General features: G+C 46.3%; 1 protein-coding gene across 1 annotated transcript; it reads right to left on the bottom strand.

Moving 5' to 3' along the window:
* Positions 1–1,584: 1,584 nt before the first annotated feature.
* Positions 1,585–13,112, bottom strand: LOC132572165 (zinc finger protein 420-like). The gene is made up of 5 exons (XM_060238966.1): positions 13,050–13,112; positions 9,940–10,025; positions 8,393–8,519; positions 7,086–7,199; positions 1,585–3,920 (listed from the first exon to the last, which is right to left on the bottom strand). Exons 2-5 carry the CDS (start codon positions 9,961–9,963, stop codon positions 1,927–1,929), a joined length of 2,259 nt encoding a protein of 752 aa, XP_060094949.1. The 5' UTR covers positions 9,964–10,025; positions 13,050–13,112; the 3' UTR covers positions 1,585–1,926.
* Between the last annotated feature and the right edge of the window lie 802 nt (positions 13,113–13,914).

Genomic DNA, 13,914 nt, shown 5'->3' with positions numbered 1-13,914 from the left:
TGTCCCTGTCCTTAAGTCTATATCTCTGCTACCTAATCTTAAATAGGTACACACTTGCCCTGGCCTCACATGGCCCAACCCAACAAGATCTCATTTATGTCAGATCCAGCCCTCATAACAAATGAGTTCAACACCCCTGGCCTAATCAGACTGGCAGTGGCTCTCCAGGGTCTCAGGCAGAGATTCTTCACATCATCTACCTGATCCTTTAAATTTGGGGATGTCAGAGACCTTCTGCTTGCCAGGCAGATGCTCTGCCACTGAGCCACAGCTGCTCCTCTCAAAACACCTTTGGGTGTTCAGTTAGAAAACATTTGGGCTATGACTGCCTTTGCTTTAAGAATTTGCTAAGAGGTGTACTGCAGCTTGAAGAAGCTCGTTGCTAAGAGGTCTATTACAACTTGAATAGGCTCTCTACCAAGAGGTTTATTGCAGCTTGAAGAAGTCTCTGCTAAGAGGTCTTTTATAGCTTGAAAAAGCTTTTGCAAAACAAGGGTATTAGTACAACCTTGTCTATCACACCAGGATTACATGGAAAAGCTGGACAATTTCACCATATAAAGGAAAAGAACTATTGGTGTAAATGCTTCCTTTTGTTCAAAGGACTGAGCATTATGGTTGTTTTGATGAAAGCAATATATGTGGGTTAAATACAATTATTTATATTTGAATGGTTTTTCTTGTTATGTAATTGGATATAGAAGCTGGTTCACGTGGGGCTTTTTGTTTCCTTCCTCTCAAAATATGCGGCTTTCCCAAATGGAGGCTTGAAAAGCAGCCTCTTTTTCCACATGCAGTAGCCATGTTCATTTCTAACAGATTCTCACAGATGCGCCCATTGCAACATTCCACTTTTACAGTGCTTATCCATGCTAAAGGGACTGGTTCCCCCACATCACAAAGCAAAGATGAGAGTCTATTCTAAAGTTAAAGGGACTGGAATCTTTTAAAAATGGAAATGAGAGCAGGGGTGGCCAAATCGCAGCTTGGGAGCCACATGTGGCTCTTTCACACATATCGTGTGGCTCTCAAAACCTGGCTCACCACCCCATCGGTCAGCTTGGAGAAGCCATTTGTTTCTTTAAATCACTTCTTCAAGTCAAGCCACCCAACGGCCTGGATACTGCATTTAAAGATGCTTTCTTTCCATCTCTCCCTCCCCCATCTATTTGCCTTCCTGTCTTGCAGCTCTCAAACATCCGATCGTCAAGACTTGCGGCTCTCAAACATCTGATGTTTATTCTACGTGGTTCTTACGTTAAGCCAGTTTGGCCACCTCTGAGCTAGGGACTGAGCCAGAATCCTTCAGTGTGCAAAGCAGGTGATTCTACCAGAGCCCCTTCCTGATAAATTGACTTAAGGCTCAAACAGACTAGATTGAGAAGTCCATGGATGGAATTCTCATTCCCTCCAAAATACAGGGTGTAAGCCTATCCGCACTGGAAAAGGCCACAAAAAGGGTTTAAAACTTCCTCCTGTGCTGTTTTCCTAACCCGGACTGGCCCTAGGGAATTCCAACCCCCTCCCTTCTCCCCAGTTAGGATCCTTAGGAACCAGGAAAACAACACCAGAAGAAAGGTTATATGCATCCAAATTGCATCCGTGCATGTCTAATTTTCAGACCTGTTGGGAGACCACTGGAAGTTCCGCTCATGGTGAGAATTCTGTTTAGCCTCTCAAGTATTTCGAACGTTTGCAGTATGTTGGCCACTGTGGGCAGGGAAGTATGAGTTGGGGGCACAATGGCAAGCAGAGGAGAGGAGGGAGTCCCCCCAGGCACACTCTCTCCAGGGCTCGCTGAAGCCAGGAGCCAGCCCTGGACGCAGCAAGCGTCCTACTTTCTCCCTGACCCTGCCCAGCCCAGCATAGCTTTTGGCAGCCACCCACGGTCCTTGCAAGCAAGATATGCCTTCAGCCCAGTCTCTCCTAATGCTTTGCTCCTTGTGCATGGATCTTCCGGTGTGCAGCGAGATGTGCTTTCCAAACAAAGGCCCTCCCACATGAGGTGCATTTGAACCGTTTCCCCCTTCGGTGGATGCTTTTGTGCTTAAGAAGGCTGGACCTGTTCGTGAAGCTTTTCTCGCAGGTGGAACACTGGAACGGCTTCTTTCCCAAGTGGGTTCTTCGGTGTGCTGTAAGGCCTGAGCTGTTGCTGAAGCTTTTCCCACAGTCCGAACACTGAAATGGTTTCTCTCCCGTGTGGGTTCTCTTATGAACGGTAAGGGCTGAGTTATGCCTGAAGCTTTTCCCACAATCTGAGCACTGATACGGTTTCTCTCCAGAGTGGATCCTTTTGTGCGATTTCAGGTGAGAGTTTCCAGCAAAGCACTTCCCGCACTCCAAGCATTTGTACGGGCTTTCTCCAGTGTGGATCCTGTGATGTTTAAGGAGGCGTGAAACATGGCTGAAGCGTTTCCCACAATCCAGGCAGTGAAAAGATTTCTCTCCCGGGTGAGATCTCTCGTGCTCAATGAAGTGGGACCTTTGGCTGAAACATTTCCCACAATGTGAGCATTTGTACGGTTTCTCTCCCGTGTGGATTCTCATATGTTGGACGAGGTTTGCTCTTTCGCTGAAGCACTTCTCGCAGTGTGGGCACCCGTAGGGCTTCTCTCCTGTGTGGGTCTTTTCGTGTCGGATAAGCTTGGATTTTTGGATGAAACTTTTCCCGCACTCTGAGCAGACGTACGGTCTCTCGCCCGTGTGGATCCTCTCGTGAATGATCAGCAGTGACCTCCGATCGAAGCACTTGCCGCAGAGTAAGCATCTAAACGGTTTCTCGCCAGTATGTTTTCTTCTATGCAGCTGAAGGGCTGAGCTTTGGCTGAAGCTTTTCCCACAATCTGAGCATTTATACTTGTGGATTCTCTGGTGATTAATAAGGCACCATTTCTGACTTAAGCACTTCCCACACTCCAGGCATTTGTATGGCCTTTCTCCTTTGTGGGTTCTCTTGTGTGTTATAAGACTTGAGCTGCAACGGAAGGTTTTCCCACAATCCGAACACTGATAAGGTTTCTCGCCAGTGTGGATTCTTCTGTGAGATTTCAGGTCTGAGCTATTCCTGAAGCTTTTCCCACAGTCGGAACACTTATGCGGCTTCTCACCGCCATGCGTTTTTTTGTGTCTGTGAAAGTTTGCCGCACAGTTGAAGCTTCTTTCACACACCGAACACTTGTAGGGCTTTTCTCCTGTGTGAGTCCTGTTGTGTACGTCGAGGTGCTCTCTCAGTCGGAATTCCTTCCCGCATATGGAGCATTTAAATGGCCTGTCGTCCCTGTGGATTTTTTCATGCCTGACAACGTGTGTTTTGCTCCGGAACGTCTTCCCACAATAGGAACATATATGTGGTTTTTCACCAGTGTGGATTCTGATGTGCGCTTGAAGGTCTCGATTCCGCACAAAACTCCGCCCACAATCGCAACATTCATAGGGTTTCTCTCCTGTGTGGATTCTCTCATGAGAAAGAAGGTTGGAGGAGGAAGTAAAGCTTCTCCCACAGTCGTTGCATGCATACGGCTTCTCTCCTGTGTGAGATCGCTCGTGGATCACGAGATAAGTGTTATTACAAAACCTCTTTCCGCAGACGGAACACTTTTCTGATTTTGGTATAGCTCGGATTCTGTCAGGTGCTTTTCCAGCAGAATTCCTCCTTGGCTCTGTGTGTGTCTTCTGTCTTCTGTTCCCGCAATTTGAGTTTTGGCCTGTGTTTTCACCAAGACCACTGTTGCTTTTCCCAGTAGGAACGGCTCTAACTTTCTGCCCTTCTGGTCCAAGCCAAGTAGCAGAGCTTTCTCCATTTTCGTGGTAATGGGGAACTTCCACTGGTGGTCTTAGAAGGAATGTTTTGCTTTGGTTCTCTGGTGTAGAACTCACTAGCCAAAGGGGTTTCTCCTCCTCCTCATTCACATGCTCATTTCCTTGTGGGAACAAACAGAAGACTGATAAGTAAAATACCACAGTGTAGATTTTAAAAAGTTCTAGATATTGTTGGAAACTTAGGTTTTTGTAGAAACATTATTAGGTGCAGCAATATAGTAGTCAGGGCTTTTTGGGTAGAAAAAGCCCCAGCAGGAACGTATTTGCATATTAGGCCACACCCCCTGATGTCACCATTGTCTCACATAGGGCTTTTTGTAGAAAAAGCCCAGCAGGGATTCATTTGCCTATTAGGCCACACCCCCTGACACCAAGCCAGTCGGAACTGTGTTCCTGTGCATTCCTGCTCAAAAAAAGCCCTGATGGTAGTATAGGCCTTATCCCTTTACCAATGCAACTTTCTGAACTGTTTTGTTACAGCATGGCCATATTACCTTTGCAAAAAAGCCCTCTAGAATAACTGTGCTTTGCACAGAACAAAGTTTTAGTCCAGTCCAGTGGCCCCTTCAAAACCAACCAAGTTTAATTTGTGGGTATAAGCTTTTGTGTGCAAGCACAGTCCTTCAGATAAAGCATGACTGCTCTCTTTGAGCCCACTTTGGGAGGAGGCTGGAGTATAAACTACCTAAAATAAATTTTAAAATAAGTATTTGAAGGGCTGTCACTTAGAGGAGGGCAGGGAGCTTTTCCTGCTGGCAGCGGAGGAGAGGACTCGCAGTCATGGGTTTAAATTAAGAGTGGGAAGATACCGGTTGGAAATTAGGGAAAACGTTTTTACAGTCAGAGTTGTTCAACAGTGGAATCAGTTACCGAGGGAGGTGGTGAGCTCTCCCTCACTGGCAACCTTTAAGCAGCAGCTGGATGAACACTGCTCAGGGATGCTGTAGGCTGATCCTCCATTGAGCAGGGGGTTGGACAAGATGGCCTGTAGGGTCCCTTCCTACTCTGTGATTCGATGTATCTGAAGAAGTGTGCATGCCCACGATAGCTTCAACCCAGAATTAAACGTTGTAGGCCTTAAAGGTGCCACTGGACTCAGATTTTGTTCTGTTGCTTCAGACCAGGGGTGGCCAAACTATGGCTCAGGAGCCACATGTGGCTCTTTCACACATACTGTGTGGCTCTCCAAGCCCCCACAGCCTCATCAGCAAGCTTGGAAAAGGCATTTATCTTTCTAAATTACAGTACTTCTCCGAGCCAAGCCAGCCAATGGCTTAGAGAATGCATTTAACGTTAAAGTTGCTTTCTTTCCACCTCACCGTTTTCCTCCCTTCCTCCCTGTCTTGTGGCTTTCAAACATCTGACATTCATATCTTGTGGCTCTCAAACATCTGACATTCATATCTTGTGGCTCTCAAACATCTGACATTTATTCTATGTGGTTCTTATGTTAAGCAAGTTTGGCCACCCCTGCTTCAGACCAACACATCTACCTTACCCTCTTGAATATGTTTTGCATAGTTTGTGGAAAGCCATGAGAATGGGAGCCTTCCTAATCTCTTCAGGCAGGCCATTTCATAAGGTGAGGGGGCCACAACAGAGAAGGCACATGTACGAGCAGTTGTTGATTTTGCCCATCTGCAGGCTGGCACCTGCAGAAGGCCCTGCTGAGACGAGCGAAGCCACTGTGGTGGAGTGCACGGGAGAGGCCGTTCTGCAGATATGAGGGACCAAGGCCATGAGAAACCAATGGCGTGTGACTGGGGATGAGATTAACCCCACAGTTCAGATAATCCAGGCAATTTAAGAACAGGGCACACAAAAAACATAAAGGACAAAGCCGTGGCACCTACATTTCTAAATTAGGAATGCAACATTTGGCCAATTAACCATTTTTGACAAATGAGGCACCCCCAGTTCAGGCAAGGCATTTTCAGAAGCTATTTTTGATATAATATTTACAAGGAAAATGCAAGTTTTAAAAGTACCTAGCAAAATGCTAGCTACCATTTTGGAAGACGTTTTCTACTCTCACAAAGGGAAGGAATGCTTCTTTTAAGATAGTGCCAACTGTGACACATGCATCTATCATCTAAAAAAATTCAAACCCTTATTTTGAGACATTTTTACCCCATTCCTCTATCACAGAATCCTACAGCATCTTACAAACTGAATCAATAAAGCTGTAAAAATCCCAGCAGAACACCAAAAATTTTAACAGCAGCACGTTTAAAAAAAAATAGAATAAAACAATTTTTCAAAAAAATAAAACATGAAGCAGCTAAAGCATGCTCTAAAGGGCCAAAACAAGAATGGGGGACATCCTTTCATACTACTGTTCAGGCCAGAAGTCAGAAATTTGTGTGGCTGGATACCAAGAAAAGCTCAGATTTGTAAGGAGGCCCACCATTGTTGGAGAGGCCCAGAACCCACTATTCCTTTGCACAGAAACCCAGGTGGCTCCCTTGAAACTTGTCAGTCTCAGGTATTCAGGGCGGTACCCAAGTGGGTGCATGGAGCCACCCTGGCTGCCCATCAGGAGCTGGGGGACTGCTCCTGCCATGCAATGACACAGAGCACATCGAGGGGATCTCCCAAGGAGAGGGACATCTGGTGGTTACCAGAGCACCATTTCGCAAGCTCCTGTCCCCTGCCACGAAATGTCTTACTTTAGATTGTCAGGTAACCACTGTTCCTGGATCATCCGGGGGAGGGGGAATAATGGGGGGGGGGGTGGAATGATGTTTGGGTGGGCAGAATGTCAGGATGAGCCTGCCATGTTTTGCAATGGACATGAACTGGTATTGCTTGCTCTGAACTTTATAACTTCCGTTTCTTGTAGCTGCTTGAAGAAATGTATATCTAACTGCTAAGACATGTGCAGGAGAGATGGGGAGAAGGAATGCTTTGTGGTTGATTGTATTCCAGACATGGCTAGCTTAGTTATCATGTTGCTCTGACAACAGGGCAGTAAGACTTGGCTGTTGACCGTGATGCTCTAATTATCTTTAAGCATCACCTTCCATGGGAACCAGCAGTTTGTTGGGTGGAGATTTGTTGTGCGGGCTTTTTTTGAGTACAATTCTAAGTATCCATATTACTTTCGTCATTCCTGGCTTTGGCTGGTAACATCACAAGGTCATGCTCTGTATTTGGTTCAAATAATCTTTTACCATTTTATTACGAGAACAGGTCATTTGGATCAATAACTGGCAAAACCTCACATTTCTGCCCTCTCCTGATTTTGTTTTGGTCAGATTCCTCACCTGAGCTGATGCCTGACAGGATCTCCCTGGCTCTGATTTGTTGCTGATCAGGTTCCCACAGCACTTCCCCTCGTTCCAGGAAGTAGATCAAGGATGGCTTTGAAAGGGAAAATCCTGCTGGCAGAAGAAAAGAAGCAGGGAGAGTCACAGGAATTCTGTTCCATTTCTGGATCACAGAAGCTGTGAACCTCTGGATCACAGAAGCTGTCCTGCAATACTAAGGACCATGAAATTGTGGGAAGCTATCCCTCTGGAAGCAACCACTGGGAAACTGTCCTGCCAAGACTTCAACAGACGATGAGTAAGAAGAATCCTAGGGACGTTTTCCCCCAGCACCCACTTCCAGGAATCTCTATCTCTGGTTTCCTAGTTGGATGTAGCATTTAAAATATGACACCTCACCCCATTATGCTACATGCGCAGACATGATAAAACTGAATAAGGTCACAGAATCTTGAGCTGGTACAACAGCCTGAGGTTTAGGTAAGGGATCATTTAAAAATATAATTACCTTTGCACACCGCCCCCACCCCCAATCTAAAAGTTGTACACTCCATCCTATCACCTCAGAACTTAGGAACAGCTGCAATTTTCCCCTCAGCAGGCGTAACAGCAGCACAGAGGTACCTTTTTTCAGTGAGAAAATGGTAAGAGAATAATAAAATCATAGAGTTGGAAGGGGCCTCTAGGGTCATCTAGTCCAACTCTGTTCATTGCAGGAAATTCACAGGTACCTCCCATACACACACACACCCAGTGACCAATACTGCCTCTAAGCTGTGGAGTCTTGTGAGCAAAAATTCCTCTCCTCCCATTTTCTTTGAAAAAGTATTGGGGCAGTCACAACAACAGTGAGCTACAGTGGTTGAAACTTCAGATTCAGATCCAGGACACCCAGGTTCGAAACCCCACTCCACTGCAGAAGCTCCCTGGCTGACCTAGGGCCAGTCACACCCTCTCAGACTAACCTCCCTCACAGGGTTGTTGTGAGGAAAAAATGGAGGAAAGGAGAATGACATAAGCCATTTTAGATCTCCACTGGGGAGAAAGGTAGGGTGTACATGAAGTAAAATAAAGTATTTGCCAAAGTAACCTTAACACACACATGCAAAAGTTATGCTTAGTTTGACCTTCAGTCAGCTTCAGGGATAAACTAGTATGTTGTCTGAGCCCTCCTTGTGTGACAGAAGAAAGCGGAGCTAGGATATCTGGCGGAGTAGGAAGGGGAAAGTGGTATTTCCTACCTGAACCTCCTGGATTTTGTGAGCCCAGCAAAGTCTCTCAAACAAGAAGAAAGGGATCCTTACCCGTGGCAACCACGTTCCCATAGTTCTCCAGCATGACATCCACATACAGGGCTCTCTGGGCGGGATCCAGCATGGCCCACTGCCCCTCAGTGAAGTACATGGCCACATCCTCAAAGGTCACCAGCCCCTAAAAGAGAGAAACACCTTCAAGCACTAGCCCCCTCAGCAAAACAAAATTAATAGTGATCCAAGAACTTGGCCAACCTCATCCTCAGTCAGGAATGTAAAGGAGGAGGGAGGGATACTCCCAAGAATGCACAGAGACCACGAAGAAGATTCAAGAGATAACAAAACCCACAAGGGAGGTAGTGTAGCACAGCAGCTACAGGCCTACGTTTTAAGCTAAAATCCCCCCATTCAGATCTCACTCCACCAGGAAGTTTACTGGGAGGCTTTAGATCAACTAGCATGCAATCCAAAGAACATTTTCCTAGGGCTCCCAGGGCCCCCTGGTTACCATCTCCAGGTTGGGAAATTCCTGGAGATTTGGGGATGGCGCCTGGGGAGCTCAGTGGGGTCCATCCGCCAAAGCATCCATTTTCTCCAGGGAAACTGATCTCTCTAGTCTGGAGATGATCTGTAATTCTGGGGGATCCCTAGGTCCCACCTGGAGGCTGGCATCCTTATCACAGAACTTACTTCCAAGTATACCTATTTAGGATTGCTTTCTTCATCTCTTTCTGCTTCAGATACCCTAAGCCTCTGCCTCTGGGTCCCCAACCTTTTTGAGCCCGAGGGTACTTTTGGAATTCTGACCCAGGGTGGTGAACGCAAAACAAAATGGCTGCCACAGAAGGTGGAGCCAGCCACAGGCAGGAAGTTCAAGTGCAGGGGAGATAATGGGCTATTTTAAAAATGCACTGGGAAAGAGGAGTGAGAGAGAATAAAACCAATACTGTGGTGGCAGCTGCTGCCAAAATGACGTTATTTTAATTTGTACAGCCAACAGGTTCACCAGTGGTCATCAGAAGCCCTGCTGGGCAAGTGCCCTGCCTGAACCCACCAATTTTATTTTAAAAACTCGGTGGGCATTGGGAAAGGTGCTAGTGTGCGATATGGCACCCTAGGCACTATATTGGAAAATCCTGCTCTACTGCCAACTGGGGGAGAACAACGGCTTCTTATTTCACCAGGGTTGGCTCAGCAATTATATATATATATAAATAACCTAAGAGTATACCAAATCTGATGGGAGAAGAATAATTTGGTCTGAACAAGATGACTGATTTTCTGGGCATCACTTGAACAGACCTCTTTAGACACAGCAGAATCCTCTCTACCACATACTATGACACAACATTCCCCTCTGCTATGTTTGCTTTTCACGTGCAAGGAAACATGACAGAAAGCATTTCCTCCTTCTGTACATTCTAAATGGTATGATTCTAACACAGGGCCATACCACATGAATGCTTAAACATTTAAGCGGGCTCTAGGTCTGGAAATAAGCTGCTTCTGTTGCTGTTGACCAAAATCTGATTCAACTCATAACCTTCATTTCACTCCCCTCCCCTCCCATCCAGCCACAGTACCCACAATCCTCCTACCTGAGATGGTGCTGAGGCAGCCATTTTTTTTCACCTCTGGTTGGATGGAACAAGCTGGCAACCTGCTGAGAAGTTCAGTCCATTGCCTAGAGGTATGACAGGATTATTCTAATACACCTTTTAGAACTGTTTTAACTGTGAGCCATCTCAGGAAGGTTCTAGAGAGGCAGTGTACAAATTCTGAAACTAAAAGAATAATAATACATCGTACTATACGGGCAACCAGGCTGGTTCAAGCAAAAACAGATCTTTCTCCTCTACTCTTTCAACGCATGTTTTGTAAGACACGTGAATGAGGTGGTAGGAATGAAGTGCAGGAAACAACAGATACCAGTTTTGGTTCCAGGGTTAAAATAGTGACTGTCTAGAAACAGAACACTAAGTACATCACCCTGCTGTGCCTGTTTTCTATTTTCAAAGTGTTTTGTTTTTGTTACACAGGGGAATATTCAGCAATGCAATCCACCATGTACAGTCTGCAAATATATAATGCTGCGTAGTGTCTTTTTTAAACCAGCAAAGCCACTGGCCATCACTATATCATGTGGCAGTGAGTACCACAAGTTCATTATGTGTCGCGTTTTGTCTATCTACTGCTCAGTAATTTCGCAATTTGAATGTTAAACGTTACTTAAATTGTTATTTAAATGTGATTTAAATTGAGGGGAGGGGAATTAATTTCACTAGGTGGCCACAAGTTCCAGCATTATGGCAGAAGGAAAAACAGCCCTTGCTTTCTCCATACCAACTACACCTCTATAAACCTCTTTCATTTGTCCCTTTTAGTTACCATTTTTCTAAACCTCGTGGGGTTTTTAAATTCTCCTGATCTACTCAATATTGAGGAGACTTCCAGGGGCACATAAATCTCTTGTGACTGTTTCATCTACACACCACCACTATCATAGATAACATGGCCAAAAAGCAGGCTCTGCCCCCAAGGATCTTACAATATAAATTTAGGCAGGATGAGGGTGGCCTTAAGAGAAAGAGAGTGACAGACAACTGCAAACAAATGCAGCATATTTAGTTGCAAACATGAATGAGGTTGATTATGCCTACATTCCTAGGCAAGATTCTGGGGGAAAAGCCAGTGGGGCTCACTTCTAAATAAATATGAAGTTACTTATACTGAATCAGACCATTGGTGCATGAAGGTCAGCACTGTGCACTCAGACTGGCAGTGGCCCTCCGGAGTCTCAGGCAGAGACCTTCCTATCACCTACTTTAAACAGCCAGGGATTAAAATGTGGAATTCGCTGCCAGACGATGTAGTGATGGTCACAGAAATAAAGAGCTTTAAAAGCGGATTAGATAGATTCAGAGATAATAAGTGTATCAACATATGAACATGAACATATGAAGCTGCCTTATACTGAATCAGACCTTTGGTCCATCAAAGTCAGTATTGTCTTCTCAGACTGACAGCGGCTCTCCAGGGTCTCAAGCTGAGGCTTTTCACACCTATTTGCCTGGACCCTTTTTTGGAGATGCCAGGGATTGAAACCTGGGACCTTCTGCTTCCCAAGCAGATGCTCTACCACTGAGCCACCGTCCCTACCCTATCGCTGGCTACTTGCTTGGTGATTGAAGGAAACCACATTTAGAGGCATGAAACCTCTGAATTCCAAAGCCAGGAAGCAACATCAGAAGAAGGCATTAGCCTCTATGCTGTTTTGTTGGCCCTATAGAGGAACTCAGGATGCTGGTCTTAGAGGAACCACTGGTCTGATCCAGCAGTGCTCTTCTTATGTTAAGTGTGCCAGCAGCTACCAGCCATGACAACTGAGGGGAACTTCCACATTCAGCGGCATAAAACCTCTGAATCCCAGTCAGGAGGCAACAACAGGGGAAGGCCTCAGCCTTTATGCCCTGAGGGCCTAATTGGCCACTGTGCTGTGACAGGATGCTGGACTAGATGGCCTATTGGCTATTCTTATGTTCTTATTATCTTTTTAAAGTAGAATAGGTTCATAGAGGATAAGTCCATGATGACTGAGGGGAACCTCCACATTAAATGGTACTAAACCTCTGAATCCCAAAGCCAGGAGGCAACATCAGGGGAAGGCCTCAGTCTTTATGTCCTGTTGTCAACCCTCCAGAGGACCTGGTTGACCACTGTGTGAGACAGGTTGCTGGACTAGATGGCCTATTAGTCTGAACCAGCAGGGCTCTTCTTCTTATGTTCTTATGTTCCACCTGGTCCTTTGGAAGTCAATTTGGTGTAGTGGTAAAGAGCAACAGACTCTAATCTGGAGAACAGGGTTTGATGCCACACTTCCCCTACTTGAAGCTAGCTGGGTGTCCTTAGGCAAGTCACAGCACTCCAAGCCTAAAAAAAAAGCAGGCTCGCCAATGATAGTGACAAAAAAGAGCTACAGCTTCAGCAGCCAGGTACTCTGGGATCTCCTGGCTATTCTACATGCAATGCCATACGATAATTTCAATTTTGTTTTATGCGGTCCTTTTAACTGGAGATGCTGGGGGTTGAGCCACGCCCCACTCCCCAACATAAAAGGCTAATTTTGACTCTGCTAAACCCAGCCAGCACAGGGACTCTTGGACACGGCATACAAACTCAGTCATACCAATAAAACCACCAATTAAAACACCAGTTGAAACCTAAACATTTAAAAGTGGGGGCAACACGAGCAGATATAAAACCATTTACAATTCAATGGCTGAAGGGCAGAAGATTTAACACCCTGGCACTGAACAGAGATAAAACCTTGATCTTATCTTCATTCATTTCATTTCGGGGTGGGGAGTTTCTTTGACTAACTCAACGTTCAGCCTTAACTCCAGATCAACTCAGTAACACTGGGAGCACAACAAAACCCGGGGAAATGCAGCCTTTTTAAAAAAGGAAAGAAGCCAGAAGGAAGCCAAAGGAGGACAATAATCCCCGCCCCCATGAAAGGGAGAAAAAGGGCAGCAGACAACACACAGGAATGTGCTTCAGGCCCCATCAAAGCGTGCAGCCGGGCGTGCAGCGGGCTCGTCTGCAAAAGAGAGCCGCTCCCAGCCTCCGCCTCTCCCGACGCCAGCAGCCGCCCCGCTGTCCCATCCAGCCCCCCTCCCCGCAAAACAATAAGGACGGAAGATCAAACCGGTCGGGGGGATGCCATTCCAGCTGCCAACCAAGCCTCCAAGAAACTCGGCAAGTGATCCCCCCGCCCGCCAAATGCAACCGAGCATGCTCAGGTCCTCTCGGGCATGCTCACCAGCAGCAAACGAAGCTCATCCTCCTTGCCCGCCCTCTCTCTTTGCCCTCAGGTGGCGGTTTTGGCTAGAACAGCGCGTTGTAGGGTTGGGGAAGAGATGAGGGGGGGGGCGCGTTTCTATTAATGCATTGTTTTTTTAAAAGACCGTTCTGCAGTCATTCCAAACTACAAGTACAACCAACAGTACAAATGCAGTCTTCCTTCACGAAATAGAATATATATATAAGGAGAAGGTGGGCAGAATTATTTTTATAAGTAAGGCACAGTTGCGTATTGCAAACAACCAGCAAAGGGGTTTCCCAACTTGGATCTGGCAACTATACCTCCCCATCTCCTGCCAGTAGCCAGAGGGGCCCTGGCAACCCTACTTCTGTTTGACAATGCACATTTTTTAAAATGTTGGCTTTGGCAGCAGCTGCCCACGCAACACAAGAATCTACACCAGTTTAGTGTAGTGGTTAAGTGTGCAGCCTCTTATCTGGGAGAGCCGGGTTTGATTCCCCACTCCTCCACTTGCACCTGCTGGAATGGCCTTAGGTTAGCCATAGCTATCGCAGGAGTTGTCCTTGAAAGGGCAGCTGCTGGGAGAGTCCTCTCAGCCTCACCCACTTCACAGGGGGTCTGTTGTGGGGGGAGAAGAAGATAAAGGAAATTGTGAGCCCCTCTGAGTCTCTGATTCGGAGAGAAGGGCGGGGTCTAAATCTGCAGTCTTCTTCTATGACTGAAAGAAGTGGCAGCCATTTTATGGGTG

Source organism: Heteronotia binoei, chromosome 5, assembly GCF_032191835.1.
Source record: "Heteronotia binoei isolate CCM8104 ecotype False Entrance Well chromosome 5, APGP_CSIRO_Hbin_v1, whole genome shotgun sequence".
Classification (NCBI taxonomy): domain Eukaryota; kingdom Metazoa; phylum Chordata; class Lepidosauria; order Squamata; family Gekkonidae; genus Heteronotia; species Heteronotia binoei.
This window is presented reverse-complemented; position numbering and strand designations above follow the sequence as displayed.